This window comes from Rissa tridactyla, chromosome 10, assembly GCF_028500815.1.
Source record: "Rissa tridactyla isolate bRisTri1 chromosome 10, bRisTri1.patW.cur.20221130, whole genome shotgun sequence".
Taxonomy (NCBI): Eukaryota; Metazoa; Chordata; class Aves; order Charadriiformes; family Laridae; genus Rissa; species Rissa tridactyla.
In genome coordinates, this window is record NC_071475.1 from 20,217,101 (window position 1) to 20,244,681 (window position 27,581).

At 41.3% G+C, this 27,581-nt stretch overlaps 1 protein-coding gene across 4 annotated transcripts; it reads left to right on the forward strand.

The window, feature by feature from the left end:
* Positions 1 to 1,081: 1,081 nt before the first annotated feature.
* On the forward strand, positions 1,082 to 25,686 carry SHISA5 (shisa family member 5). Of its 4 annotated transcripts, none has more exons than XM_054215859.1 (6): positions 1,082 to 1,153; positions 4,261 to 4,429; positions 4,791 to 4,922; positions 18,680 to 18,795; positions 19,885 to 20,103; positions 22,023 to 25,686. In XM_054215859.1, exons 3-6 carry the CDS (start codon positions 4,810 to 4,812, stop codon positions 22,100 to 22,102), a joined length of 528 nt encoding a protein of 175 aa, XP_054071834.1. In that variant the 5' UTR covers positions 1,082 to 1,153; positions 4,261 to 4,429; positions 4,791 to 4,809; the 3' UTR covers positions 22,103 to 25,686. The 4 variants fall into 4 exon arrangements, with proteins under 4 accessions (XP_054071834.1, XP_054071833.1, XP_054071836.1 ...); XM_054215858.1 differs by lacking the exon at positions 1,082 to 1,153 and adding an exon at positions 1,528 to 1,600; XM_054215861.1 differs by lacking the exon at positions 1,082 to 1,153 and adding an exon at positions 2,022 to 2,040.
* Positions 25,687 to 27,581: the final 1,895 nt, after the last annotated feature.

The window sequence follows — 27,581 nt, forward strand, 5'->3', positions numbered from 1 at the left end:
AACCAGAAGGCCGTGCTGCCATTCATCAAGACCTGGACAGGCTAGAGAATTGGGCGGAGAAGAAGCTAGTGAAGTTCAACAAGGGCAAATGTAGGGTCCTGCACCTGGGGAGGAATAACCTCATGCACCGGTCCAGGTTAGGACTTGACCTGCTGGAGAGCAGCTCTGCAGAGAGAGACCTGGGAGTCCTGGTGGAAAACGAGTTGACCATGAGCCAGCACTGTGCCCTTGTGGCCAAGAAGGGCAAGGGCATCCTGGGGTGCACTAAAAAGAGCGTGGCCAGGAGGTGGAGGGAGGTCATCCTCCCCCTCTGCTCTGCCCTGGTGAGGCCACATCTGGAGTGTGTGTCCAGTGCTGGGCTCCCCGGTTCAAGAAAGACAAGGAACTACAGGAGAGAGACCAGTGGAGGGCTACGAAGATGATTAGGGGACTGGAGCACCTCCCTGATGAGGAAAGGCTGAGAGACATCTGAGTCTGTTTAGCCTGGAGAAGACTGAGGGGGGATCTCATCAATGCTTATCAGTATCTAAAGGGCGGGTGTCCAGAGGAATGGGCCAGACTCTTTTCAGTGTTGCCCAGCGACAGGACAAGGGGCAACGGGCACAAACTGGAGCACGGGAAATTCCACCTCCACGTGAGAAAAAACTTCTTTACTTTGAGAGTGCCAGGGCACTGGCACAGGCTGCGCAGAGAGGTGGTGGAGTCTCCTTCTCTGGAGATATTCCAAACCCGCCTGGAAGCGTTCCTGGGCACCCTGCTCTGGGTGAAGCTGCTTTGGCAGGGGGGCTGGATTAGATGATCTCCAGAGGTCCCTTCCAACCCATACCCTCCTGTCATTCTGTGAACAGGACCCCGAACTGGGCAGCAGGGAATGCCCTTTAGCTACTCTACAAGCAGCGCGCAAGGGTTCCACCTGAGGTGCCAGCCTGACCGTGGTGAGGTCGCAGCACAGGTCCCAGGGTACACCAGAGCACAGAGCCGGCCTCATGGCAGGCCGCAGCGCGGCTCGGGGCGGCGCTTTCCCGCTCTTTCTTGTGCTCCCCGCCCCGCCCCGCCGCCGCTCCTCCCGCCGCCCGGCCGGCCCCCGCCCGCTCCGGGGAGCAGTGGCCGTCCTCTTGCGGCGTGGCGCCCTCGGCTTCCTCTGCGGCGGCCGGTGAGCGCGGGGCGGCGGCTGAGGGGTGGGGGATGTCCCGGCCCTCAAGGAGGGTTTGCGGGGTCCGGCGGCGCTTTCTGAGGCGGCTTTGGGGGTTCCTGCCGGCCTCCTCCGGGGCTGCGTCCCCCGGGAAGGCCCTACCGAAGCCCCCGGCGCTGGGGAGCCCTGGCTTCGAGCAGGGACTCCTCAGCCCAACTGCCGGCGAACGGTGGAGCGAGGGCCGACGCTGAGGCCGGGGCGTGGGGATTTGGGGGGCCCATGGCCACATGGCGGGGGGGGTTGGGGGGGGAAGGAGGAGGCAGATTGTGTTCCCTGGGAGAAAAGTTACGCTGAAAGTGAGGTAAGTTTGTGTTGATACCGGTGCGCGTTGTTAGGCAGCAGCAACTAGTGCCTCAGGAATGACTGCCTGGACCTGCCTAATGAGTGCTGTCTGCCGGTAAACCGAAGGTAAGACCCCTGGGGGAGAAACGATGTACCATAAAGTGGCTGCCAGTCGCTCTTGGTTCCTCTCATTAAAAACCTTCACCTTTTTACCCCTGACACAGTAAATTTTAGCCTTTTAGGGCAAGGTAATATAAATACTTAAGTGTTAAGTGATGATATTGCATAAACAGCACTGCTTATTTAAACTGATTTGGTAATGGAGTTCATATCAGATGCTAACATTGATAATTGGGGTTTTTTTCAGCAGCCCTATCTGTAGCTATCTTGTTATTGTGCTTAAAGGATGGAGCATGTGGTTATCCCTAGCTTTGTCATGTGATGAGAAAAAGCAGATGTGATCGTAGGTCAAGGCTCAGAAAAGGAGAAGCGCTCTTGGTATTGTATGCATCAGTGGCGTCACTTCATCTGATGGGTCAAATTCCGCACAGATGCGTGCAGGAAAGGTGAGTGGGATCTTTAGTGGATCTGCAAGAGGACATTTAACTTGGTCAGAGTAGTAAGGAAGGGTCACATTTTGTCAGGGCTGAGCTAAAGCATGGCTGAAATGGTCAGAGTTTTCCCTGTAAGTACTTTGAAGTGTGAGCACCAGAAAAAGGGTTCCTAAGCTGGTGATGGTGCTACAGCAGTAAAACTGTATGCAAGCTGGCCTTGAATAAATGGCGTTGGAAGTTAGATGTTTTCTTATTGGAATGGTTGTGGACTTTCAGTGGGAATAGTTTAGCAGCTCTGCTCTTAAGGTGGAAGTCGATCAGTTTGATAAAGGGTTTCTGTGGAATTGATTGTGTGAAATCGTCAGGCTGCTGTTTGCAGGATAAGGTGGACCCCTCAGTAGCAGGTGTACCAAAACAGGAGCTCATTTCTGCCTCCCTTAGCCCTTGCTTTGTGCTGGGTTGGGTGTATGTACACTGGACCTGTTCTGAGGTGATTCAAATTATTAACCTGACAGCAAACCAACTGGGGAAAAAAGTCCCACAAGCCACTGGTTGATCTGCTGATGAGTCAAATCAGTTGAGGAAGAGTCTCACGGGTGCTACAGCTCGTGGAAGAAGAGAGGAACAAAGTAGAGAGCCAAATTATTCTCTTTTGGTGTTCTTGGCCTTGGTTGGCTGAGCTCTGGCACCTGAGAACTGGCCTACACCTTTGGTTTCCTTTATTTTATTGTGCTACAGTAGTGCAATTGTGACGTGGAGGGAGCTTTTTTGTTGGTTGGTCTGTTTTGTTTGTAATTTCACAAGGTATTTTGGAATCGGTTTAGCTACCTACCATTTCCTTATTGGTGATACAGGAAGGAGACAGTTGTCAGGTGGCGTTACATGTCTGCAGAAGAAAAAATTGGTGAACCAGGCGTAAGGAGGCGTAAACATAGTAGTAGAAGTGCTGGGGTATTGGTATTGATACAGAGGGTCCTCTTTGCTTGTGTTTAATGAACTGTCACATTTAACCCCTTAGAACATTATTTTGGGGTTTTTTTCTTTTTAATGTTGTCTGAAATATTCAGGTATGTCTTAGTGCCAGAGAGTCAAGACTGAGTTTTCAAAAGGCAAAATGAGTTCAAATACTCCAGGAAATACCCCTTACTTTTCTTCTCAGGGAACATGATTTGTTGTCTTTGCCTCTTCTTGTTTGCTTTCTCTGAGCAGCTGCACCTGAAGTAATTTGAGCTTCTCAAATGGAGTCTGGTTTAGGAGCAAAATAGGGTGTGATCTTGTTTATGTGATAGGAAGGAAAATGGGGACTAGAACACAGCTGAGTGCAGCATTTATCACTGAAAACTGTAATGATACTCCTGCTAAAGATTCTTCTTAGGAAATGCTTTTTGCTTAAGCTTTGAGAAGTATTTTTATGTGACAGTTGGAAGCTTTTAATGTGCTGTTCTTACGTTACAGTCATTCAGGCTTGAGAGGGCAAAGAGAGACAACATCTAGTACGTTGAGGAATGTGTCGGCCCAGTGCAATGCTGAAAAGCATGGGATGTCTCCTAAGAAACCCATACTAGTACACAAACATCTCAGTTTTTCCTTATCATTGTAGCTGCACTAGTTGATGCTTGCAGTGGGAAGATGTCACTTGACTGATTTTAGTCCTAGGAATCTCTGGTTTATGCCGCCTCTGTTTTATGCCATGGATTAAGAGGATCAGGATTTTCTGCGAAGTGAACAAAGCCAAAGTAAGAACAACCAAGTTGGATGGAAATCCAAATCTACCGTGAACGCAGTTGTGTTGCATCTTTCGCATCAAGTCAAATATCTAGGAAAATTTAACATTTTCTTCTAACTGATCCTAGGGCTTATGTGGATTTTTAACAGATCTGGCTAGTCACATTGCTTTTTGAGTCTTTACAGTAATTTGGTAGCTACTAGGAGAGGTAGTGAAGAGAGTGTCACCAGACAGAGCATCTCATAAGTATATTTGCATGCAGTTTTGTCCTTTACGTATATGTGAAAAGTTGGGAAGAGCTAGTTGATGAAGACCAGATACTTTGTGTGCAAGGAGTAAGTATTTACCTTTGCTGTACTCTAAGGGAAATAATTGGTTTTGTAAAATCTAACCAAAATACTTGAAACGTATTTAAATGTTAACCTAGGTGGGCTGGTCAGTATGAGAAGGAGACTTTATATGACTATTTCTTTAGTTACTAACTATTGGATTTTAACTTCTTTCAGGTTTGGGTGAGGATTGTCAGGCATATATTGATCATCATGGCAAGGCGCAATCTGTAAAATCCTGTCCCTACTACTGCTGTGGAAATTGCGTGATTCGTTACTGTTGCTCTAGCGCGTTCTTAAAATTTGATGAAGAACAACAATTTCCATGTAATCTGCTTGATGGAAGGTAGGAGGCACACTGAATGTATACAGCAGGTTATAATTCTGTCATCAAATGACAAAAATACACAGCTCAATGATTAAAAACTTTCGAAGGGACCTTTGAGCTCTATATCTGGCTCTGTCAGGCTTCTAAGTTAATGCATGTAACTTTCCTGTAAAATAGGAACAATGAGGTGGACAAATTGATGCATGAACTGGTGTAGTGTTTTCTTGAGCATTTTCAAATACTTTTACCCTATTTAATTTTTCTTTGATGGTGACAACATTAATCTCTTTTTAGTGTCCGTTACCTTTCATAAGGATTTGGAACTTAATCAGGTACTTGAATATAAATTCAACTTTTGACATGCATTCTCTTAATACAGGACCTCTGACTCAAGCAACATGAATTCCATGCAGTTTTTTTCAGACCCTGATAATTACAGGACCTCTGTCTCAAGCAACGTTAATGACATGCAGTTTTTTTCAGACGCTGATGATTACATTTCTGGCCCCAGGTAAGCCATGCAAAGTCTCAGCTTTTAAAATTATATTTATTTAGAGGTTCTTCATTGTATAATCAATACATGCCAATAGAATAGGAAAATAGAAATACTTTTTTGTGTGTTAAGAATGTGCAGCGCTCAAACTCTGTGTACGTGTTGGAATATCTGAAGAAGCAGAGACACGAGAAAGAAGTGTTATCCTGTGGTTTAGACCATAACGATCCCTGTATGTAACAGTCTGTGTCCTCACTGCTGAACAGGAATTAGCACACTTGCTCTGGACCCTTCGATACTGATGGCTTAAGTCCATAGTGGCTGCTTTTGTTTGAAGAGTCTCCTTGGTTTTAGCATCTCTGGCACATAGAACAAGAAATATTGGTTAAAAACTGTTACAGTCTCAGGCAAAATAAATTCTTTTAAGTCTGTGCATCGCATTGGTGATGACAAGAGTCCTGCTGTAGAACGTTTCTGTTTTTCATAGCGTGGAAGGCCACAAAGAGGAGAAGGGTTAATTCCAAGCTGTGAATATTTGATACATCTGCACGCGTTTAAATAATTAATCCTCTAGCCACCCCGGACGGGGGGGGATTCGAACCCGTGGCAGGAGGAGCCCCCAGCCATGCTGCCACGCCTTTAAGGGGGCGAGGCGAGCGGCGTGACGCCAGCGGGGGCGGGCGTGGGGCGAGCGGCGGCGGCGAGCATGGGGTGAGTGGGGCCGGCGGGGCTGGGGAGGGGGCTCGGCCAGCCGGGGCAGGCGCCGTCCCGCCGCATCGCCCCCGCCTCCCGGGGAGGGTGTGGGACGGCGGGCGCTGGGGGCTGTGCTCGTTCTCTGGCGCGGCGGAGGGGAGCAGCCCGCCTTGTGTCACCTATAGGAGCGTCTTTCCGCATCCTGCAGGCGGTGGGACGGCAGCCTCGCTGGAGGCGTAGGGGCGAGTGGGCGTAAGGGAACGTCTGGGATCCTCCGTCTCTTTTGACCCAATGGTCGCCCACAAGGAAAGGGGTGATATGACACGTGTTCCGGAGGAGGGGTGCCCCTTCCTCTCTGCTGGGCTGCGGGAGCTCTCTTGCCTATCTCCAAGTGCATGGTTCAAGTACAGCAGGCGTGAGCCTCATCTTGCTGTTTTCTGTTCGCTCTTGGTGCATTTTTAGTCACAAGATATGGGAAAAAAACCTTCCGTTTCCCATCTTTGGGGCTGCGGAGATCTTGAATCTGCCAAAGTAATAAAGGTTAAATATAAAGAATGCATTAAATATATTTTTTTCATGTCAGCAACCATAGTTATAAAAAAGCACAGAAAATGAAAGAATATGGTCTTTTAAGAAACAAACAAAACCAAAAAAACATGCAAAATTGTTTAAGGACGTGTAATCAAGGCCCACAGTTCACAAGGGTGTGTTTGTAAAGGACAGAAAATATTTAGGAAATGGCAACTAAGTTGCATTCTTTAGCTTTGTTTTCAGCTATGGAACGTCTAAAAAGAATCATTGATGTCTCACCTTGAGAAAATGGGTCATTAGTGACTTCTCTTTTTCCTTTCAGTTACATTACAGCTTTGAAAAACTAACGCCTGGTGCCAAAGGCCTAGACTTAACACCAAACTTCGTTTCTAGTTAGGCAATTTTAATAGAAAGGTGGTAATTATTCACAGGAATATCACCCTTGAAAAGCCACTCGGATGTGACTCCAGAGGAAAAAATCATATCCCCAGAACTTCCCAAAGTGATTAATGACTTTGGGTGCCTGATTTTAGGGTGTTTAAACATTAGGAGTGAAAGTGAGTAGGACTTCACATGACTGCAGTCAGTGGGACACCAGGTAGGTTTCAGTTTCATTACAGACTTTGTCCAGGTTTTTATGTGGTACGTGTTGGTTTTGGTTTTGTTTGTTGTTTTGTTATTTGTTTTAACCAAGCAGAAAGCTGTATTACCTCTGGAAGAGTTGTCCCTGGTTTCTGCCTGCAAGGTGTGCTCCACCCTCTTGCTTCGTGCCAGTTTCTTTTAAAAGATTAATTTTACATCGTTTCTTGATGACTGTGTTTATTTAATACTTTACTGTGTGGAGAGGAGGGCTGATGTCAGTTGAGATATTTCTTTATATCTCCAGCAAGATGAGCGTAGTCTTTAAACAGTCAATTTAAACAGTCTTTACGCAGGAGGAGAGCCAACAAAGAACAGCTTCTTTAGTGCCCTGTTCTTTCTCTTGAGTTGCAAATGCTACCTTTGACACAAGGAAGAGATGATGGTTTCCTGGCATGAAGGGTCAGAAAGCATTTAGTTCCTCATTCTTGCGTCGAGCGTATTCCTAGTTCAAGTTACCACTCTGGCACGTTGCTCATAAATCGTGGCTTTTTAAGAGAATTTCACCTCTCTGAGGGCTTGTCACAAACTTCGTGTGGACTTGCCGCTGAGCTGAGTGAGCTGGGGTGTCTCACCTCCTGACGCAATTATGCTGTAATTCTGTGGACAGTGTTAGTGAAGGATTAGGGGTGATATGTATGTTCTTCCTGGTCTTGTTTAGCTGAGGAGTTTTTAGTTTGCTTGTGCTTTTGCTTTTTTTGCTGTGTTTATTCTGAGGTCTTCTGGAGAAGTGCAATCAAAGCACCAGGTTTTTTAGTAGGTTTCTTTTTATTAGCGTCCTTTAATGTTAATATGTTACAGTATTTAATATTGTGTATCGAGTGCTGTTGAGGCAGGGGGTGCAAGGCTCTTTGGGCAACCCTATTCAGTGCAGTTCACAGTGCAAGCAGTTCATGTCTTACAGTCTTCTGTTGGATGTTTTAAAGACAATAAATGACATTTCTTTGGAGTGTCTTAATAATTTACTTTCAAGTACTTGAGAGCATTCTGCTTCCCAGAACATTCCATTTAGAAGCAAATGTAAGCATTTTAGGAAAAGCAGAAAAGTCAGCGTTAACTCACATTCAGGCTTTTTCCGTTGTTGATCAACCCTTAAAAGATCATTCAGAGCTTCTGGGTCGGAGTCTTTATTTTCTTGCATGTAAGAAATTTCTACACAATTTCTTCTGCTAGTGCTAGCTCTATGGTTTCTGCTAGTGAATGCATTGTGGCAAGGATTTACTGCTGGGAGGTGTTTCACTTTTTTTCCTTTTAATTGGATTACTGAATTTTCCCCTGCTGTGCTCTGGTTTCAAAGGTGGGTTGTGAGTAGTAATGTTAATTTAATTGTTTTTTCCCCTTTCATTCTGCAGTACATAGAAAGAAGCTGTGCAAAAAGCAGAGCAGTGATTCACTGGAACCACGGTTGTCATAACTTGCATTGGTAACATGGTTATTTAGCCTTGGTATGCCAATTTTCCAATAGTGACCCTTACTGGAAAAGGAGATTAGATGACTCACATCCACAGTTCAACTAATTGTGAAGTATTGAGTGTTTAAGGAGGTGGGTCAATTCAGAACATCTGTATCAGAGTTACAGAAGAAAATAATGTAGTTTGGGCAACTGATGTCAGTCTTTCTAAGCGGAAACAAAACTTCAAATTGTCTTTGTACACAGTTAATTGAACTCTGTTTCTGAATTAATTTCTGCCTTGAAGTTAGAGCAGGCTGGGTAACAGATTCAGTAATACTTGAGAAAAGGCGGTTCTTCCTTATGCGATGAGAAGAGGGAGACAGAATGAGAGCCTTCCTGGGAAGCCTCAGCTGGCAGAGACAGGACAGCCTTGTTAGACTGAGGATGTGCTCATGCGGGGTTTGTGTTTTTTGTGACATGGTTCTCCTTCTGTGAAATGGAGAAAATCCATGTTGTTCTGCCTACCTTTGGCTGAAATGCAGCATCTGCAATAGTCTGCTGCGTGCATAACTCGGCAAAACCAGTACATTTCTAACTGTGGAAGATGTAATTACCCTAATTTGCTGTCTCTCAATTTAGATGGTTTTAAGCATATGCTTTCTCCATAGACAAGGTAAAAAATACTGTGATGCTGATCTGTATCCCATTTCTCCTCCTCCTCCCCATCACTGTCAGGGACTTCAGTTCACACTTTACCATGTATTTGGATGCTCCAGCATCTATAATAGGTTGCCAATGATAAGAAAATAAATTAGGAAGATGATTCATTGGAAAAGAACTTCTAGAAATGTAAGCAGGTGCTAGTTAGTGAGCAGAGGATTTATTTTCCAGTACCAGTCCTCAATATTTTCTGTAATAAATTAGTTAAACTGCATGCAGAGCCCATTCTGTAAGGCTTGCATTCAGACACAGGCTAATCTCACCAAGGAATGTAAGCTTATTGTCTAGAAACAATTGAGATTTGGATTTGAAGTTATTTAAAAAATATGTTCTATGCTTTTTACTAGTCTGAAAAGTAAATACAAGCTTGCACAATTTGTAATTGTAACTTGCATTGTAGAGCATTTGGCTTTATGTTCAGTGTATTCTCAGTGAAGAAGCTACTTAGAGCTGACAGCGCAGTTGTGAGTTGCCATTAATGATTTCTCAGCTGACTGCTGCAGGCAGCAGGCTTAATGGTTGTGAGTTCTATTTACTCTAAAACCAAGATGGAAGGAGAGATTGAAAAATGCTGTCCTGACTCAAGAGGCAGATGTGCATCGCTGGGTCAGCATGCTCTTCTAACTACTGAAGGCTGTTTCATGGCAAAAAACCCAAGAGAAGCTGGCCTAAACTTGTAAAGACACAGCAAGATTAATCACTTGGATTACATTCAGGAGTTCATTTTTCTGTGGGTGTGTACTTCATTAACAGTATGTACTTACTAGGGTAGAGTGTTCCCTCTTCTAACTCTGTGGTCTTTGCTGTGCTTCTACACAGTGTAACTCTGAAAACACTAAATTTTTAACATACAAGGGTCCTGTAGCCTAAGAAACAGAATCCTTCCTCGAAAATGTGGTTAAAAGACCAGGAATGTTTAAACTTTCATAGATACTACTAAATAACATGTGGATTCCAAAGCTAGCTCCAGCTCTCCTGTTTCATATACTTCCATGCAATAGCTGCGGCCAGAGGTGTAGCCAGATCTATTTGCGACAGATTGTGTTGTAGATGTATTATGGGAGGAAGACAATAGATGTATTGTTATGGGAGGAGAATGTCCTTAAATGGCCTAGCTTTTTAAAATTACAGTTGTAGTATCTTCTGTGAAATGAACAAATTACTAAATTCAGAAGACTTGCAATTGTGCCACGATTGGTCTTTTCACAAGGCTATTTTTATTGAAAATATTTTCTACCATTCATTTTTAATGTGGTAGTCCTCTCCATGTTTGCAAGCATGATCTCCAGAGCTCTCAATTTCACTGGGGTGTAAATTTGAAAACCTGTCCTTTTTTAAGTTAAGGAGGCAACCAGTTGCCAAAGTCACTTTTGTGACTTTTTTAATGAAGGTCTTGTTAATGATGAATACTGTTTAAAAGAAGTAGTGGTTGGCCCAATGTGACCTTTGCTGCAGAGGTCTGTTCTTATTTGTGCAGTGTTAAATTTCCCGTGATGGTCCTCATTGTGCTGGATGAGTAATACTTTTCCTGAAGAGAGGGGGAGTGAGGCAGCATGTCACTTCATAGTAGTATAGGATAATTGATTTACCTAATTTCAACTTTGCTCCTGTCTGAACACAGTGTTTCTAACTTCAGTGTATGTGATGACATATGGGTAATGCGGGTAGAGAAAAGGTGTGTTTCATGTAAGAGCTGGGTTACATGGTGAGCAAAGGCGGTGGGTGTAACTTAGCCTAAACTTCCTGTGATTGCAGTTCCAGTGGGTTTGGCAAGTCATGCACCATGTAGCAATTTGCCAGAAAAAGTCCTTTTTCTCAAATTTTATTTAAAACTTTAACTCTTTAGCCAAGTTAGTTTCTAATTAGTTGCTTAAATCTGCTTTCTAGAATTAGTATGGTATTGGCAGTAGCAAATTAATAGCAGTGCAGTTGTTTATGTGGGGGAGGTTTTCTGTGGTACTTTTTTTTTTTTTTCCTGTTAAACTTGTCCCATTAATTCAGTTAACCATTTCAGAAAAATCCTTCCCATTGCCATTATGTTGGTCCCAAATTTTAATTAGGGCAGGGGGTAACATCCTGTATCATTGAATTGGCACTCCAGCATGAAGAGGGGAACTGACTGACTTTGTTTGCCTTAAATATCTCTGCCTGTTATCTATCTACATTCTCTTTTTGTCACTAAAGGAACACTTTAAATCTGTTTTTCATCTGTAGAAGCAAGTGCTTTGTATTGTGTTTGAGAGCTGCTTTTATCCTGAGGGTCAAATGGACTTGTCTTAAATTGTCTTGTGACCTGCATGTAACTGCCGTGTTAATTCTTGCAGTGTTGGTGAAAGACTTCAGTCCCTCTGGAGGCAGCTCTGACTGTTCCCCATCTTGTTGCATGCGTATTTTTAATGTGCCAGTTACCTATAGCAGTTATTCTCAAATGTCTACAAAGTGTACAATAGTAGATTTCCTGGGAAACTTCCCTGGGAAATTGTATTTTTAGTATGCATTACAAAGGAACTTATGTCAATAGGCTTATTTAGTACAAGTGAACTGTTTATAAACCAAGAAGAGATGTTTGTATACATCTTCCATAGTAACCTGTTGGATCTGGGTGTTGGATGTCTGAGTAAAACCACAAACTCCAGGAAGTTCCCTCCCAGCCACTTTCTCATATAGGCTGTTTAAGAACTTGTGCTAAACCTGTTACATGTTACTTAAAAAAAATTGAGAAGGTAGTCTCTTAAAAAAAGTAGTAATTAACTTACTTCCAGTAGGTCTTTGTGTATTAAATTAAAGTTTATTATTTGGGGCTTAAAGTAACCGACATCAGCTTCCTATTTGACCAAATAGAAAAAGGCCCCATTCAGTGCATATTTAGCAAACTTTTTCTCAAAAGACTCTTGCATTCTTTTTCTACAACACTTCTGCAGTTGCAGGGCTTCTTGGCTCACCATGGCGTTATTGTTGTTGCTTTTGTCTTGGTTCTCATGCCAGAGCTGGTTTGGCTGATGCTAGGCACCACGGGGCTGCGCTCAGCTATGTAGGTTTGCCCTGACTTTGGGGGTGTAGCTCAGGGTTGTTTAGATTGCAGGTAAGCAGAGGTGTCCCAGCGATTGTTTCGGGGCTTCTGCTGCAAACTTTCCTTCTTTTTGGGGGTACCCAGAAATAACTATGGAAAGTTGTGAGAAGTTTTAGTGGGTTTCAGTGGGAGTTATTAGTTTAGCTGTGTTAAAATAGGCTGGTCAGTCTATGAAGTGCTTAAAATCATGCTGATGTTTTCCTGTGAGTATTAACCTCACAACAGTTTGGTTTTTTTGTAATAGTAAATGTTTTTTTGAGTCTCTAGCAAAGTGGTTCTTATGTTTTGAATCTCCATGCTAAAATATTAAACTGAGGAAGTCTGTAAAGTTGTAAAAACTAATCCCTCTGAAAGACTCATGGGAAGTCTTGTTGCTTTTTCTTTAAAAAAAAAAATTATTCTTTATTTTCCTGCTAAGCTTTAGAGGTGGTATGTGGCATTGTATGGCTGTGACTAAAATGTTGGACTTAGGAAAGCATCTTAGTCTGGGGACTTGTTCGGTCATGCCTTATACCTGAGTCAGGGCAAGTCTGGAAGTTTACCATTCTGACACATTTCTGGGAACTCTGTCCTTTTCTGGAGCAGTAAGGAATGATATGTCTATAGTCAATTTTTTTTAGACTTTTAGAAATGGCCTAAATTATCTTCTGAAGTCTTTCCAGACCACCCTGTGTTACAGCCATAACTCAGTATTTGTAAATGTTTGTTTTTAAAAGCAGCCATGCTTTTGAAAGGACCCTGCAAACATGTTTCTTGTAGCATGGAACAAATCTTGGAATAGATTAAAACTTGCGAAATAAATAGGCTTCTTAAACTAATTTTTCAGAACTAAGTGATCTTGTTCGTTTGGGTATTTTTTCTTCTTTAAAGATAAAAGTTGCAGTGTGTCCCACTGTCATGAATGCATAGATATACAAAAACTTCCTTTACAGCAGGGCTTACAAAATGTTTCCAACTTAAGTGATTCAAACTATTAAGAAGGTTTAAAAATGTTACTGGAATTGAAACCTGGATATTTTAAAAGGCCTTAAATGCACTCAGAGAATTTTACATTTTTTTCCACTTGACAGTGTTTAAGATTGAGATCTCTGATATGAACAACTGCCTTGAGAATTAACTTCTGCAAATAGTACTATTTAGATCCCTGGTTTTATTCTCACATTTTAATAAGTCCATTGCATCTTGTTCAGTACCAAAAGCGGGTAGAACATGCACTAATCACATAACTCCCCTTATGTGAACTGACACATGTTTTCAATAATTAGAAAACTTGAAAGGTAAGGTGAGTCTGTGAGGAATGCTCACTACATTGGCAATTTAGTGCTTTCCCAAGGTGAGAGAATAGGGGTAGAATGGGAGTAGGGCAAGGAAGGAGAGAGGTGGTGGCAGGAAAGGGCAGGGAGTCATCTCTTCATATTTACTTTCCCATGGATTTTATGAGAAGTTGCAATTTATCATTGCTGCAGTAAAACGGCCATTAGGTTTGGGTTTATTCTCAATTTTGTTTTCTATTAAATTATTGGCAAAAGTTAGCTTTTATGTGAAGAGAAAGAATCAGGAAATGGCAGTGAATGAGCTCAAGCTGTTTGTAACAGTGTGTGCTTTATTTAGAGACTATGGTATATATAATGTGGGAGTCTGGAAACCCATGTTCAAACTGACGCCAGCAGAGTGTTCTGATCTGGTTCTGTGATCACCCTAACTTCTGCACTCTGACGTTAGTTTGCAGAGTGTAGGGGGTAAGGTGTGGTTTGCTTGTTTGGTTTTTGTTTGATTTTTTTTTTTTTTTTCCCTTCGTTAACCATCCAGTGGAAGAATATTTAAGCTACAATCCCTCATGTCTGTTCTTTTTGATTTTCACATGTGAGGTCCTGCACATGGGTTGGAACAATCCCAAGCACAAATCCAGGCTGGGCAGAGAATAGATTGAGAGCAGCCCTGAGGAGAAGGACTTGGGGGTGCTGGTAGACGAGAAGCTCAACATGAGCCGGCAATGCGCACTTGCACCCCAGAAAGCCAACCGCATCCTGGGCTGCATGAAAAGCAGCGTGGCCAGCAGGTAGAGGGAGGTGATTCAGCCCCTCTACTCCGCTCTGGTGAGATCCCCCCTGGAGTACTGTGTGCCGCTCTGGAGCCCCCAACATCAGAAGGACATGGACCTGTTGGAACGGGTCCAGTGGAGGGCCACGAAGATGATCAGAGGGCTGGAGCACCTCTGCTATGAGGACAGACTGAGAGAGTTGGGGTTGTTCAGCCTGGAGAAGAGAAGGCTCCGTGGAGACCTTATGGCAGCCTTCCAGTACCTAAAGGGGGCCTACAGGAACGCTGGAGAGGGACTCTGGATCAGGGAATGTAGCGATAAAACTAGGAGTAACAGTTTTAAACTGGAAGAGGGTAGATTTAGATTGGATATTAGGAAGAAAATCTTTGGTGTGAGGGTGGTGAGCCCCTCGCCCAGGTTGCCCAGAGAAGCTGTGGCTGCCCCATCCCTGGAGGTGTTCAAGGCCAGGTTGGATGAGGCTTTGAGCAGCCTGGTCTAGTGGGAGGTGTCCCTGCCCATGGCAGGGGGCTTGGAACTAGATGGTCTTTAAGGTCCCTTCCAACTCTAACCGTTCTATGATACGATTCTGTGATTTATGTATAATGCTAGCAGTTGGTAATAATCATTTCATAACCATTAATTATCCTTTAATTATCATATAATTATCATTTAATATGAATATATTTTTTCCACATATTTTCAGAGTCCTTTTAAACAGATTCATAAAGTGAAAGCAATTAAATGACGCAATTGTTTTGTTTAAGAAAGGAGTATAGGCTTTCTGGAGTTAGCACACCACAAGAGAGTCTTTATACAATATCTGGAATATCATATCTCCTGAAGCTGAGACAATTCTCTGAGTAAAGTATGCTGAGCACCATTCTGGCCTCACTTACGTAACATCGTCTATTGCTGGTAGCCTTCCTGTACTTTTTTCAGTAGTTTTACTAGTGGGATTTCTTCAGTAGTTTTACTCGTGGGATATTACTGAATGTTCAGAAAAAAGTGCTCAGGGCAGTACTCCTTATGCAGGGAAAGGACAGACATTATTACATTAAGGTAGAGCCTGACCATTCATATATTCCAAAGGAGTATTGCTAGTTTTGATTATCAATAGAAATTGTTAGAAAAAAGTACTTCTGAAGAGCTCTGCTGTTGAAAGAGGGTGTTGATGCAGCACACTGCAAGTTGGTAGCACGTACTGTTTTGTTTTCGTAAGTGTCGTGCTACCTTCTGCTCTTTGAAGTCATTAGTTCTGCATGAGCCCAAGCACTGGCAGGAAAATTATGCTTCTGGTGTAAATTGGGTGATAAAAATGCCTGCAGTAATCCGCTTGTGTACACTCCTTAGAAAACTCTGGGTAGAGCTAACTCCTGTCTGTTGTTTCTCTCACTGGGCTGTTTCTGAAGGCTTATAATTTTGGTCTGTAGTGATGACATGGTACTTCAGTGGGTAGAACTGAATCACAGTGTTTACACAGACAGACACACACACAGAACCGCACCTTAAAGTGTCTATGCCTGACACACCTATACTTTAAATACGTGTCTCCATTTAGTCTTTAAAAGATCTGTGCAAAATTGCCATCAACGCGTGGTTGTGTCATTTTAGCAGAGACACAGACAAATGATGAAGATGCACAGGGTGTCTCTAACAACTTGGTGAAAATAAGGATATGGTGGGGTTTTATTCCCTGAGCTTTGCTTTTGTCACTTTCCTTATTAGAGACAGTAAATAGGCAATGAGATATGTGCTTCAGCGAGCAGACAACTTCATTACAAGTAAGTAGAGCCCATGCTTCAAATTGCCCAACGTTTATCTGTTGGTGGCCATCTTGGTTGCATCTTGGCTGCAGGTGGGGTTGTGCTGTTTTTTCTCTTGTCGTATCAGAACTGAATGTGGTCATGAAAGATAAGGGCTCTCTGCCAGTTTCCTGCTGTGATAGCTTATTTATGATGAGTAGATGTTTCTCCACTTTGTCTGTTTTCTCCATTTTTTATCTTTGTTTGATTTTGCCCAGCTTTTGCTAAAGTTCAAAGAGGTTCATTGTCGGTAGAAGTGAAGAATTCTAATTGTCTTTGTCAGGCCTAATCTCTTTCCTTGACACAAGAATTTCTTTCCTTGGCGTAGGTCACTAGCAAAAAACTTTTTTCCTTCTTTACTGGGGAAAAAGCCCAAGGAAGAACCTAGAAGACTCTTTTCCTTTGTTGTCCCTGCTAATGCTGTTTGGTAATAATTGTGTGTAATGGAAATGTTAAGTTCCCTAGTGGGAGAACTTTCTCAGGGTTGATACAGAAGTGGGAACAAGAGGAAGGAAAATGCTGATGGCACTCCACAAGTAACAGTAATTGCAGTTAATGTTTGTTGTCATGCCATTTCTAGAGGTGTTCATAGTTTGTCACAGGCATTCATGCTGTTTCTTGTGAACATTGCAATCAAGATGGTCAAGCCTAATGTATGAATCCATTGTACAGACTTCTCTCTTTTTCTTCTCCAGTGTATGTATGAATTTATCTGATGAGTATCTAGTAAGGACCCTGTGTAATTAATCCAAATCCACAGGTTGCTCTTAAATCTAATGCATTTCCACATGCACAAGTATTCAGCTTGTGTTCTAACTTGATGTATGTTTGCTGCTGGCCTCAAGGACAGGAGGCAGCCTGTGTTTCAGGATGTGGTATCATTGTGCATGTTTATCTCCCTTTTTTCTTCTCTCTTCCCACCCCACCCCTCCCCTCATCCTCCCCGACATTGCATTTGTATCTTCTTTTTTATATCAGGCTTGAAAGAAATGTGATTTTTGGATGGAGATGAGCTTGCTGTGAACGTAACTGTGCTGAAGCGAAACTAATGCTTGTGAGGAGGATGGGAGGAGCACTTAAAAGCGCCACGGTTAGGAAAGCACTTGTGTGTGCAAGTCAGCATGGGAAAAACATTCTGTAAACAAGCAAATGAATGTGACAAAGCATGCATGCATCCATCTTTACATTTTGCAGCTGTGTTGCACTCACTGGTTTGCTTTCCTGGCAGTGTTTCTGACATGGCTTCTGTGACTTCAGGAGGCTGCAGCAGCTTCTGCTTCCTGTTTCCCATGGAAATGCATAGGTGCAGTGACTGTGTAGGCAATCCACAGTATTAGATTTAGAACTTGAGACGTAAATCCATAGCGTTATATTTAGTACTTCACAAAATCAGTGCACAAGTTAGATACAGTTACAGTAAGATAAAATTGTTGCTCAGATTCTTGAAAGAGATTTGACCCAAGCTTTTTTCTTCTAGCTCTTGCAGAAACAGAATAAAATCGATGGAACCTCTCTTGGAGGGGTAGGGGGGGAAATGCATTTTAAATTGAGCCTGGTTTATTTGTCAATGTTTATATTCAGTGTCCCGCCTGCTGAGGGTTAAGTTGCTCTAGAAGACTGAGGTGAAGTCTTCCAAATTTGGGCTAGGGATAGAGCACTTTGCATATTTATTTTTTTTTTTGGTCATCAATTTAACCTTCCAGTGTCATTGATACTCAAAAACAATTTTCACATTTGATGGATGTTTGGTAGCCAAGCGAAAATTGCTGGAGGTTGTGGAGATGTGTCATTCTGTTTAAAGCTGTTTAGAGGAAACTGAGCAGGAAAAAAAATAGAGTTCTGTAGCCAAAATCTCCGTGAAGAAGCAAAAACAGGATGGATATAAAACCAGCTCTCTACTCGTTATTTTAGAGCCTGTTGTTCATTAAAACTGACTTCCTGCAATTGTTCCCAAAACTGATACATGGTGCATTTTTTAAGAAATAAGAATGCTGGAGACTTTGGCTTCTGTGGAAGAAGGGTTTTATTAATTTCAGACAGCAGGAAATGGGTCATGTGAATTAACACTTAAAAGTGAATTGTCACTGGGCATTTAATGCTTTACAGTGTTACTTTTTCTTCCCTGTGTGGTAAACACAACTTATAAACAGTTGTTTCCGGAAGCTTTACATCTGCCTCCATCATTTGGTACTCATCACAGAAATAAAGCTGGTGTTAATCTTTGGCCTTCCCATACTAGGTTTTGGTGGTTTAGGCAGTGTTTCTGTCTCTTGTAATGTAGCATAACATACTTGCTGTTGCTGTAAAGTTGACAGAATTTCAGATCTTCCAAGCCATGTGAAATGTGACTTCTAAAACAACTGTTTACAAATGCCAAGAATCTGCAGCGTGGAGGGGTCTGCTTGGTACTGAGATTGTCCCGAGATTGGGCCTGGGAGGTCTTATATGTGCAATAACCTTGCTGTCACTGCGAAGCCTGGAGTGCTTCATTTCAGACATGCCTGCCTGTATGTTCATAGCAGTCAAGTAATGCTTGGAAAATTAAGTCATCATGCTAGTGATTTTGAAACCTTATCACGGTAACCTTTTGGAAAACATAAAGGGACACACAGTTGCACTAAAATATCAAGAATCACAGTCACACTAAAATGAGAGGGACCGAACACTCGTGTTGGGTTCGTTCCATGCACAAGGGAGTGCGCTCCATGATAGGGATTGGTCAGCTTCCACTGGCCAGTTCTTCCAATTTCTTATTCAAATGCATGAACGAGTAAAAGCAGCAGATTGGAGGAGGAGCAATGTGTTTGGTACAGTACGTTAGGTTAGGTTAAAGAGTAATAAATTTGTATGAAAGACTTACTACTTCTGGTGGTATCTTTCTTGCAGTTTTGGAACCCTTGTTGCGATTGGAGTTACTGTTTGTGCGGTGATTGTAATTACTATTATTCTATGCCTCACCTGTTCATGTTGCTGTTTGTATAAAGCATGTCGAAGACCACGCCGTAAGTACCTGTATATTTATCTTTTTCACATCTTTGAACGAGACTTTCCTCCCCCCACCCCAGAAAATCGTATTCCTATAAAAGGAGAAATAATCTTGCCTTACCTCTCTGCTACAGAAGTTGCAATACCTAAATACAATTATTTAAGCTGCTTTAGAATGTGAAGATGCAGAGAGATGTTTTGGAATAATTTCTAAGTGTTTAGAAATTATCTTTCCCCTCCTGCCATGTGTGCATTTGGGGAGTTTCTGGGGTTGTAGTGTGGATTTTTGTTTGTTTGTTTTGCCTTCTGTTTGTTTTTTTTTGTTTAGGTAAGCAGGGGATAGAATGAAATTATAAATTTTTCCCAGTCGTCTTAAAAATATACTTGAAAAATACACCAAAGGCCCAGGACTGCAACAGTACAATCTTGAGCAAAGCCTATAATTGTAGCATAAAGAAGAAGGAAATTTTGAAAACAAATTATTGCAGTTTATTAGAAAGTGTTAATATTCCCTTATTCCAGTAAAAGATGTGAACCAATAATGCAACGTCAGCTCCTACAAAAATCGATGACTTAATGTATATTTGCCTTTCTACCTGTTATTTGGAGAAAGATGTACTAACACATGTATGCATTGGTGTGTAGACAACATACAAAAGGAAACTCATTTGGGCAATCATGGTAGGAAGCTCCTTACCAAATAAAGGAGATCTTTATCACCTTAATCCTTAAAAGCAGATCACATTTAAAAATAAGCAGGTTTTCCAGTCTCATTCCAAATGATAGGTAATTTGGCTGCCAGGACTGAGTTCCTGGTTCCTGAAGAGTTCAAGAAAAAAATTCTTTGTTCTCTGTGGCTGAGAAACAAGGAGATAAGTTGGCTGCTCTCCCAGTGTGTGAAGGCTCTCATTACCACTGAGATCAATGGAAGTATATTTTGAGGCCTACATTTCTAAATCTTTCGTGGACCTTCAAAAAGAAAATTACAGAGATTTTGAAGAAACTGATCTTAAGAGAGAATATTTTTTACTCTACTGTTGTTGGCTGTCCCAGGTGATCTCCTAGAACCATCAGCACTAACCGTGTTCCTTTTTTCTTGTTTGCAGCTGTTGTGACCACCACTACTTCCACTACAGTGGTTCACTCTCCCTATCCCCAACAACAAGGAGTGCCACCCAGCTACCCAGTAGCCCCATATCAAGGATATCAGCCTGTGGCTATCCAGCCACAACCGGGAATGCCAGTAGCACCATACCCTGTACAGTATCCTCCACCTTATCCCATGCAGCCATCAGGACCCCCAGCTTATCATGAAACAGTGGCAGGTGAGGCAAGACTGAGTGTTTCTTCATCTCTTAAACAGCTAAAGAGACAGTTGTGTTGTAGCCAATCTTGTATTATTTACATTTTTTATTTTCTATGACTATGTTGATGTAAACGTAAACAAATATGTAAAGTTCAAGTGATGGTGGATGCTGTAGTTGACCATTACTGAAGTTTCCCCATCACCATTTCGATGTTAAGCATTGCAAGAGGAGATGTAGCTGGACCTATATTCACAAAGTTTGGTGGTTTGTGGGACTGTCGGTGGATCTAGTAGAACGTTTTACTAATTCATTTGAAATTTCATATTAAACTCAAAGTCCAGTTAACATAGGTATAGTAGTTCAGTGTTTCTACATACCCTTTCTAATACTGTATTTGCTAGATGCTTTAATCTCTACACAGGTGGCTTTTTCTAGTAGTTCATCACTATGTTTGTAGAATAACAAACCTCTGATTGACTTCAGACAAGTTTGCCGGTGACTAGCAGTTAGAATTATCAGAATCTTTTTTTCTTCTGCTTTCCTTCCTTCACAGCATTGTTTTCGTGCACCTTTATTATTGTTGTTACTAATTCCTGCTTCTTCTGGTAATAGCTATTCTCTGAACAAATGGCTCCTGGCTCTTCAGAGGGGCCAAAACTAGACTGTTACCTGTCCTAGGATCTTCAAACCCTCTTACAAACCACACTGTTCATTCTTCTAAGTAACGAGCAAAGTATAGCCCTGGGTAGTAGATAATGCCCTTAGAAAGTAACTCTCTTGTGACAACTGAAATATAAAATGGCTGTTCATGGTCTTAAGCATTTGCAAATCAGTTAGAAATTGTACATTAACAATGTGCAATCCAGCCCCACCTGTAAAAACACTGACTTGGCAGGCCCTGTTGTTATCTCTGAAGAAGCTGTGGGTTTTATGGGATTATCCCAAAGTTCTTTGGTTTCATCTTTATCATGCGAGGGAGCCAATAAACTGGTCATCTTGCTTCTCCTGCTCTCTGGTTTCTCAAACTGTTGCTGACTTGTTAGTTCTTAAAATACTTTTTTTCTGGGAAAAATATTGCCACCTGAGAAATGCCTCAAAATGAGAGCTCTTTCCTTTATTTCCTTTATTTTTCTTATTAACCAAGGGGCATTCTCTTAATTAGTTTGCATGCAAGGGAGGGAATACCTGCTCTGTCATACAGGAGCCAAACCCACTCACTTTACAAGATCAGCAAAAGATAACCACACTTGTACGTTCAGGGATCCGATCAGGTGCTGTGTTGTTTGAACTAACTTTATGCTATTTGACAGATCTGAAAACGAAGAAGCCACTTGAGAGCAGCTTGTCTCAGAATACTAGAAAATAGGGTATCTTCTGAGTGATATACACCCAGTATATATATGTCAAACTCTTTAACGTGCTTGGTAGTGGTGGGATACTTTTTTCTCTTTTATTTTAATTTTTTAATTAACTCTGTGACACTTACCAGGAAAGCATTCTCCCTGAAGGAATCCTAAGATGCTTTCTCTAGTCCTCTTGCCCAGTGGTTTATTTTCACTTCCTGACATACTATCAGGTATATCCTCGTGTGTGTTCATCTCTGACTTCCACTGGCTATTTGTTTCGAGCAGATCCGTTCCTTTTTTTTTTTTTTTAAACTACATTCTCTCTTTAAGGCTAACCATGTGCTTGTGGCTACCATAATACACATGTACACTCAAGCATCAAAAAAACCCCACAAGAACAAAGGTGTTTGTGATATTACTTATGAAATGTGGATGCATTACGAGTTGTCACAAACTGATCTCGAGTCCAGTTAAGATGCTAGGCAAGTGGAACCTCCTAACTATGTGCTCAAAACAGAGTTGCCAGTGTAGATGTAGAATTCAGAATGTAAACTTTACAAATCTGTTTTTTCGTTTGTTTTGCTTTTGCAGCTGGTGCTGGAGCACCTTACCCAGTCAGCCAGCCGCCTTACAACCCTGCTTATGTGGATCCTCAGAAACCCACCTATTGAAAAGATCTTCTGCTGTCCTTCTGCATACAAAACTTTTTAAAGTATAATTTGTGCTGTTTACACTGTGCAAGTATAGTATATTTTTCTGGAAGACAGCAATCTTTTGTCCAAGTAAAATGAAAGTTAGTTCATTATATTCTTTTTAAATGCTTTGAGTATGAGGATGGAGTATTTTTCTTGCAGAAGTTGTTAATGTATACCTCAAGCAAATCCAAAAAGAGATATTTTTTTTTCTATATACAATGAGAAAAGCATGAAGAAGGAATACTTCAGAAATAAGAACCACAATAACATTTGCTGTGCAATAATTTTGAAAGGAATGGTCTAATATGAGCATTATCAAACACCCAAAGCTGTAGCAATCTTTTGCACAGTATTAAAACATAAAAACTTAATCTCCAAGAAACTACCTGATACATGTTATGTATGTTCTGCGTGTTTTAATGCTACTATTATTACTGTAGGTAAGCTACAATGTAATACATTTCATTTACCATTCAAAAGGGAATTTTCCTTTTTTGAAGCACATTTGCCTTCAGTAGAGGATAGCAAACTACGTTTAATTGTGTTTGGACAGGTTGCATTTTTCAGTGCTAAATAGTATGAGTTGATAATTTCCTATTTTCTTCCCCAGTTTTAAGGCTTAAGAGCTGTGCCTTCATTGGGTGTTTCCTCAGGCCATCTTCATTTATAGCTGGAAACTAACAACAAAACCAAACTGTCTGCCACTTAATAGAACAAACAGATCAAAAGCTGAAAGCCTGAGAATTCTTCATAAAAATTATTGGACAAATATTTGTTGTCCAGGTAGTATTGGACAAGCTTACTTAAGTCATGTCTTGTTTATATGTTTGGAAGGAAAATTAGCACCTTAATCATGTGTTACACAGAAGTACCTGCCAGTGTTCAGCCCTGTCTCATCATAAGGGAAGGAATTTATTTTACAACAGAGATGGGGTGTCAAATAGATCAGGGGTTTAAAATGCTTAAGAGTTTGTCACTGTCTATCTGTAGTGGGAACTGTAGACGGCAGGAACCAAGGATGACAGATCTTTATAAACTCAGTCTGCATTTGAAAAGTACTATACAGGGGTGGGGATAAGAAATCCCAGCCCAACACAGTAGAGATTAAACCTGCCTTCTGTCTTCAACGTTCCCATAAAGCTGAGCAGAAAATGAGAAGTCAGGGAAAGGAGTGGTAGGATTTGTTCACACAAGGTAATGTATATTCAAGGAGGCAGTGCTTGCAGTCATGAAGCCTCTTGAGACATCCTCATGACTGTTACTGGTGTTTGCAAGGTTTTTGGCTCTATACACCTTCTATTGATAAATGAATCACAATTATATTTTTTTTCTTAGTATCCTCTACAATTTTATCTTTTCTAACATTGAAATACAATTTGTTATTCCTCAGTAGAGCTATCTAGTCTGTGGTATGTATCTCTGTGACATAATTAGCGAAATAATTTTGACATATCTCATACACTGATTTACTTTTCTAGAGAGGCCATTAAGCCGTTTTTCATGTGATTCTATTTAGGGTATATTACTGTTTGAAAAACATTGATGGTGGCATTGTTTTACCTCATATGATTGATGGAAACTGCTGCTGTCAAAGGCAGACTTATTTCTCTTCCTGATTTTTTAATCTATTTCTGGGTTGTTCCAATTTTTTTTTTTTTTTTTCAAGAAAGTCTTCAGGGCATTTCAGAAGAAACCTGTATAAAGTTTTTAGCATTGGGATTCATGACAACCCATGCCCTTCTGTTACACCTCTCCAAGAGTGTTGAAGTTAATAGCATGAAATGGTGCCAAGAGGCACTCACAGAGCACGTACACCCTGTATCTGTGTGTTCCTCCTCTTTCCTGCCTTATAAGCCCAGAAATCGGACAATGCTTTGTTACGCTGTCAGGAGTTATGTGAGAACAACCGAAAATGGACAGTATCTCCTGTATTGACACTGAAATGTTTTCCTAGAAATCTGGAATTTTTATGTGCGGGAGGGCACTGAATAACTGCAGAAATAATTCTCTCGCTATAGATCCTACCCCTCTGTGTTTATTCATATAGAAGGAGGGCAGAGACTATTCCAGCAGCTTTCTTAGCCATCTGCCGGGATGGAGTCTGGCCAGCGAGATGCAGCTGGTGAGTACCGCTGCCGTGCAGCTCTCAGAGCACAGGTGTCCTAGTGTTAGGCTTCATGAGGGTGTTCCTCTGCCCCGCTCTTTCTTTCCTCCATCTGGTGATACAAAGTGTATGGCTCCTGGCAGTGTCAGTAGGGTTATGTTTTGGTTATGAAAGAAAAATCTGCAATTTCATGAGAAGTTGGCTCAGTCATCTGCCATCAGCCCTAAGGAAAAGATAGTAGAAAGGTAAAGGTGGCAGCAATAACAGAGGTCCCCAAATCTGAAGTTTTGGTGTAGATGTACAGACCAAATAAATTGCCCTGAACATCAGCGTATGGTGGGAGGAGATGAGGGATAGGGTTAAGGAGCCTGAAAATGTACACCTTTCGTTCAGTGAACATATGCTAATAACTATATACAAGTGAAGAGATGAATCATTAATATACAAGGAACTACTTTAGCAGGATTACTACTTCAGTTACAAAACTTGTTGAAAGAAGAGAAAAGGGTCCACTTACCTCACTTCATAATTGGAGCGCTTACTCAGATCTTTTCTTATTTTTAGTATATTAATCATCATTAACGATAAGGGGTAGGACCAAATTTTATTCAGTTGTCGCCGTGCACCCGTTGAAACTTGTTTTTTGTGTCGTTAAGAGAATGGGATGATTACAGAAAAGATGGAGAAGTTGATCCATAAACTTTTAGTTTAAGCACTGCTGATGTGTCAGTCCGAGTTGCTGTTGCCTTCACATCAAACTAGTTACCCACAGTGCTGCAGGGGAGGCAGAATGGAATATAAAATGTAAAGTGTTGAAAGAGTATATGTTCATTTTTGTAATTCTGTAAGTGCCTTTGTTTCAGAAATGTTTTGTGAAATTAAACACCGTAGACTATTATGTTGTACTGAAATTACTAGATAATTATTGTTGATTTTATTACATACTGTAACCTAGCTTTGTATGTTGTTGGTAGTTTACATGTAAGTATTCAAAAGAAATGGCATAAACTCTATGCACCTTTGTAATAAATGCAGTGTTTGAAGTATATTCTATCAATTTTGTTTTCTTAGCCTCAATTTAAGCATTATGTAGGAGTGCATTTGCAAATCTACGTATGACTTCATTGTGTTTGACAGCGAGTGTTACCAAGTGTACTTTAATTCACCTTGTATCACGAATAGCACTTTTGGTAGTGGAGACTGAAGCCTAATCAAAATTACAGGTCACAACATAAAGCAAGGACAATATAAGCATACCCTGGCAGTATGCTTCAGAGCTAACCTAAAAGGATCGCTTCTAAGGCCTCGTCTAGCCTAAGGAGTCAATTAAATGCATGAAGTTTGAATGCATTAGGTAACAAATCCCAAGAAATTGGAACAAATCTAGTGTAGACAAGATGGTAGACTTCAAAGAGGTCTGTAATTTGATTAAAGTTTAATATCTTCTCAACATGTATTTTGACTTGTGTGTTGAATATCATGCCTCTTTTTTCAGCTTGACCAATTCGGTGTGTAGTAAGTGATGCTTTCTGCTCTGTGTGAAAACTGATTTTTTTTTGGTGTACTTTAAATAGTTTGGGGAGAAAAAAAATGCTTTTGAAAGGTTGTATTCGTGCCCCTGACGTGTTAGTCTTTCACTTGAAAATATTTCTTTTGAGCAGGTCAAGAATTTTTAAAGACCCATATTAGTACTGAATTGGTTAAGGGTGTCTAGTATATAATAATCATTACCTTGAATTGACAGCTTGGAGGGGGGGGTGACACACACAAACAAAACACCAAAAAAACAAAGCCCACAAAAAAAAAACCCAAACTTATTCTGAAAGAGTTGTTTATCATGGAATAATCAGGTAGTTTTGGAATGTTACTTGAATTTGTTGGAGTTTCTGCTGCAGGCTGATAATGTGTTGCAGGTGAAATGTACACCATTTCACTTCCAGTTTTATTTCACATTTTCTCAACAGAATTTATATTAGTTAACTGAGGACAGCAGAGAAAATGTATGCTCCTAAAAAACTAAATCTAGAAAACAAATACAATTAATGTTTGGGCTAGAAATTACACCAGGAGATTGCAGAGTTATTTCTGATGTTTCTGTTGCCGCTACTTTTTAGTTCATCTGTTTTTCTTTTCCCATGACTTTTTAGCAGGTGCCTCTGTGCAATATGGCTGAATTTGAGAAGTGACAAGTGGAGAAGCCTCCTGTTGAGAGAAAAGCTGTGTGCCTTCCCTTCTCTTTGCACACAGGTGTGAGGAACAGGAGCTAGTGTTTTGTTTAAAACCGTCAGATTTTCTTTAACGAGGACATAGGACTTCAAATGTACCTTCACCCTCTAAAATTGCTGCAGAATGTCCTATAGGAGAGCAAACTGCTGAACTAAAAAGTTGAGATCCCGCGATTAGGTGAGGAATACTGTTGGTTACGTTTTTTAATGTTTAGTCAGCAGTTGTTTATGTGGTAGCGTGAATTTTTCCAGAACAAAACTTGGCATGCATCTTTAAAACCCACAGCAAGGTTGCACGGAGGAACTGGATACAAAGAAGGGAAAAACTATAGCAATTATCTCCTTTTTTTTTTTTTCTTTTTCAAGTATGGAAACTTGGTATCATACATAGACATGTATGATAACTTGCCAGGTTTCCTTTAGCCAGTGGTTTGGCGCCTATTTTTTTTCCCTCTGGTTACTATTTGACTTTGTGTACTTGTTAGTATAGCCTGCGTCACAGCAACCTGGTCGCACTTACAGCTTTTAAGTAAGCCATATAGGAGGTTAAAAAAATATCCGAGTTAAACCTGTTAGAGGTGAGATAAAGCTGAAGAAAATACGTTATTTTATCCTTTCAAGAGCTCAGGCATCTGTATTGATGGAGTAGTCTCCTCTGCTTCGCCTTTTTATGTCAGTCTCCACTAAGGGTAAGTTAGCCGTATTATAAAGGATGTCCTTCTGTTGCAAAGTGACTTCTTTAGGCGTGAGAAAAAGCTACCTACTTTTGTCAATACTGGATAGTGAGGAGGCTCTGCCTGCCTCTCTGTTTCCCCCGGGGCCGCAGTGTGCTGTGTGGGTTCGGAAGCAATGCCGTTTTCAGTCTCAGTGCTGTCCCTCTTCTCCTGCAGGCTGACAAGGCGGGTGTATGTTTCACTTTTTGTTTCGCTGGAGTGAAGAACAGTTCAAGATGCGTATAAATTAACCTCTGAGATCCTGTTTCCCTTACTGCAGTCAAAATAACTTTTTAAATCAGTTACTGGAGACTTTTCCTTCTAACATTTCTTGTTCCTGCCGTTGCATTTCGTGGCTCACTTTCCGATGTTACTTTGGCCCTGGAATCCAGTAGAATCTGCTTTACAGACTG

Excerpts from the sequence above, each read along its gene's own strand:
- SHISA5 (XM_054215859.1), top strand. The coding sequence starts at position 4,810 with ATGAATTCCATGCAGTTTTTTTCAGACCCTGATAATTACAGGACCTCT. Across the intron at positions 4,923-18,679 it reads GATTACATTTCTGGCCCCAG|TTTTGGAACCCTTGTTGCGA; the intron begins GTAAGCCATGCA and ends TCTTTCTTGCAG. Across the intron at positions 20,104-22,022 it reads TTATCATGAAACAGTGGCAG|CTGGTGCTGGAGCACCTTAC; the intron begins GTGAGGCAAGAC and ends TTGCTTTTGCAG.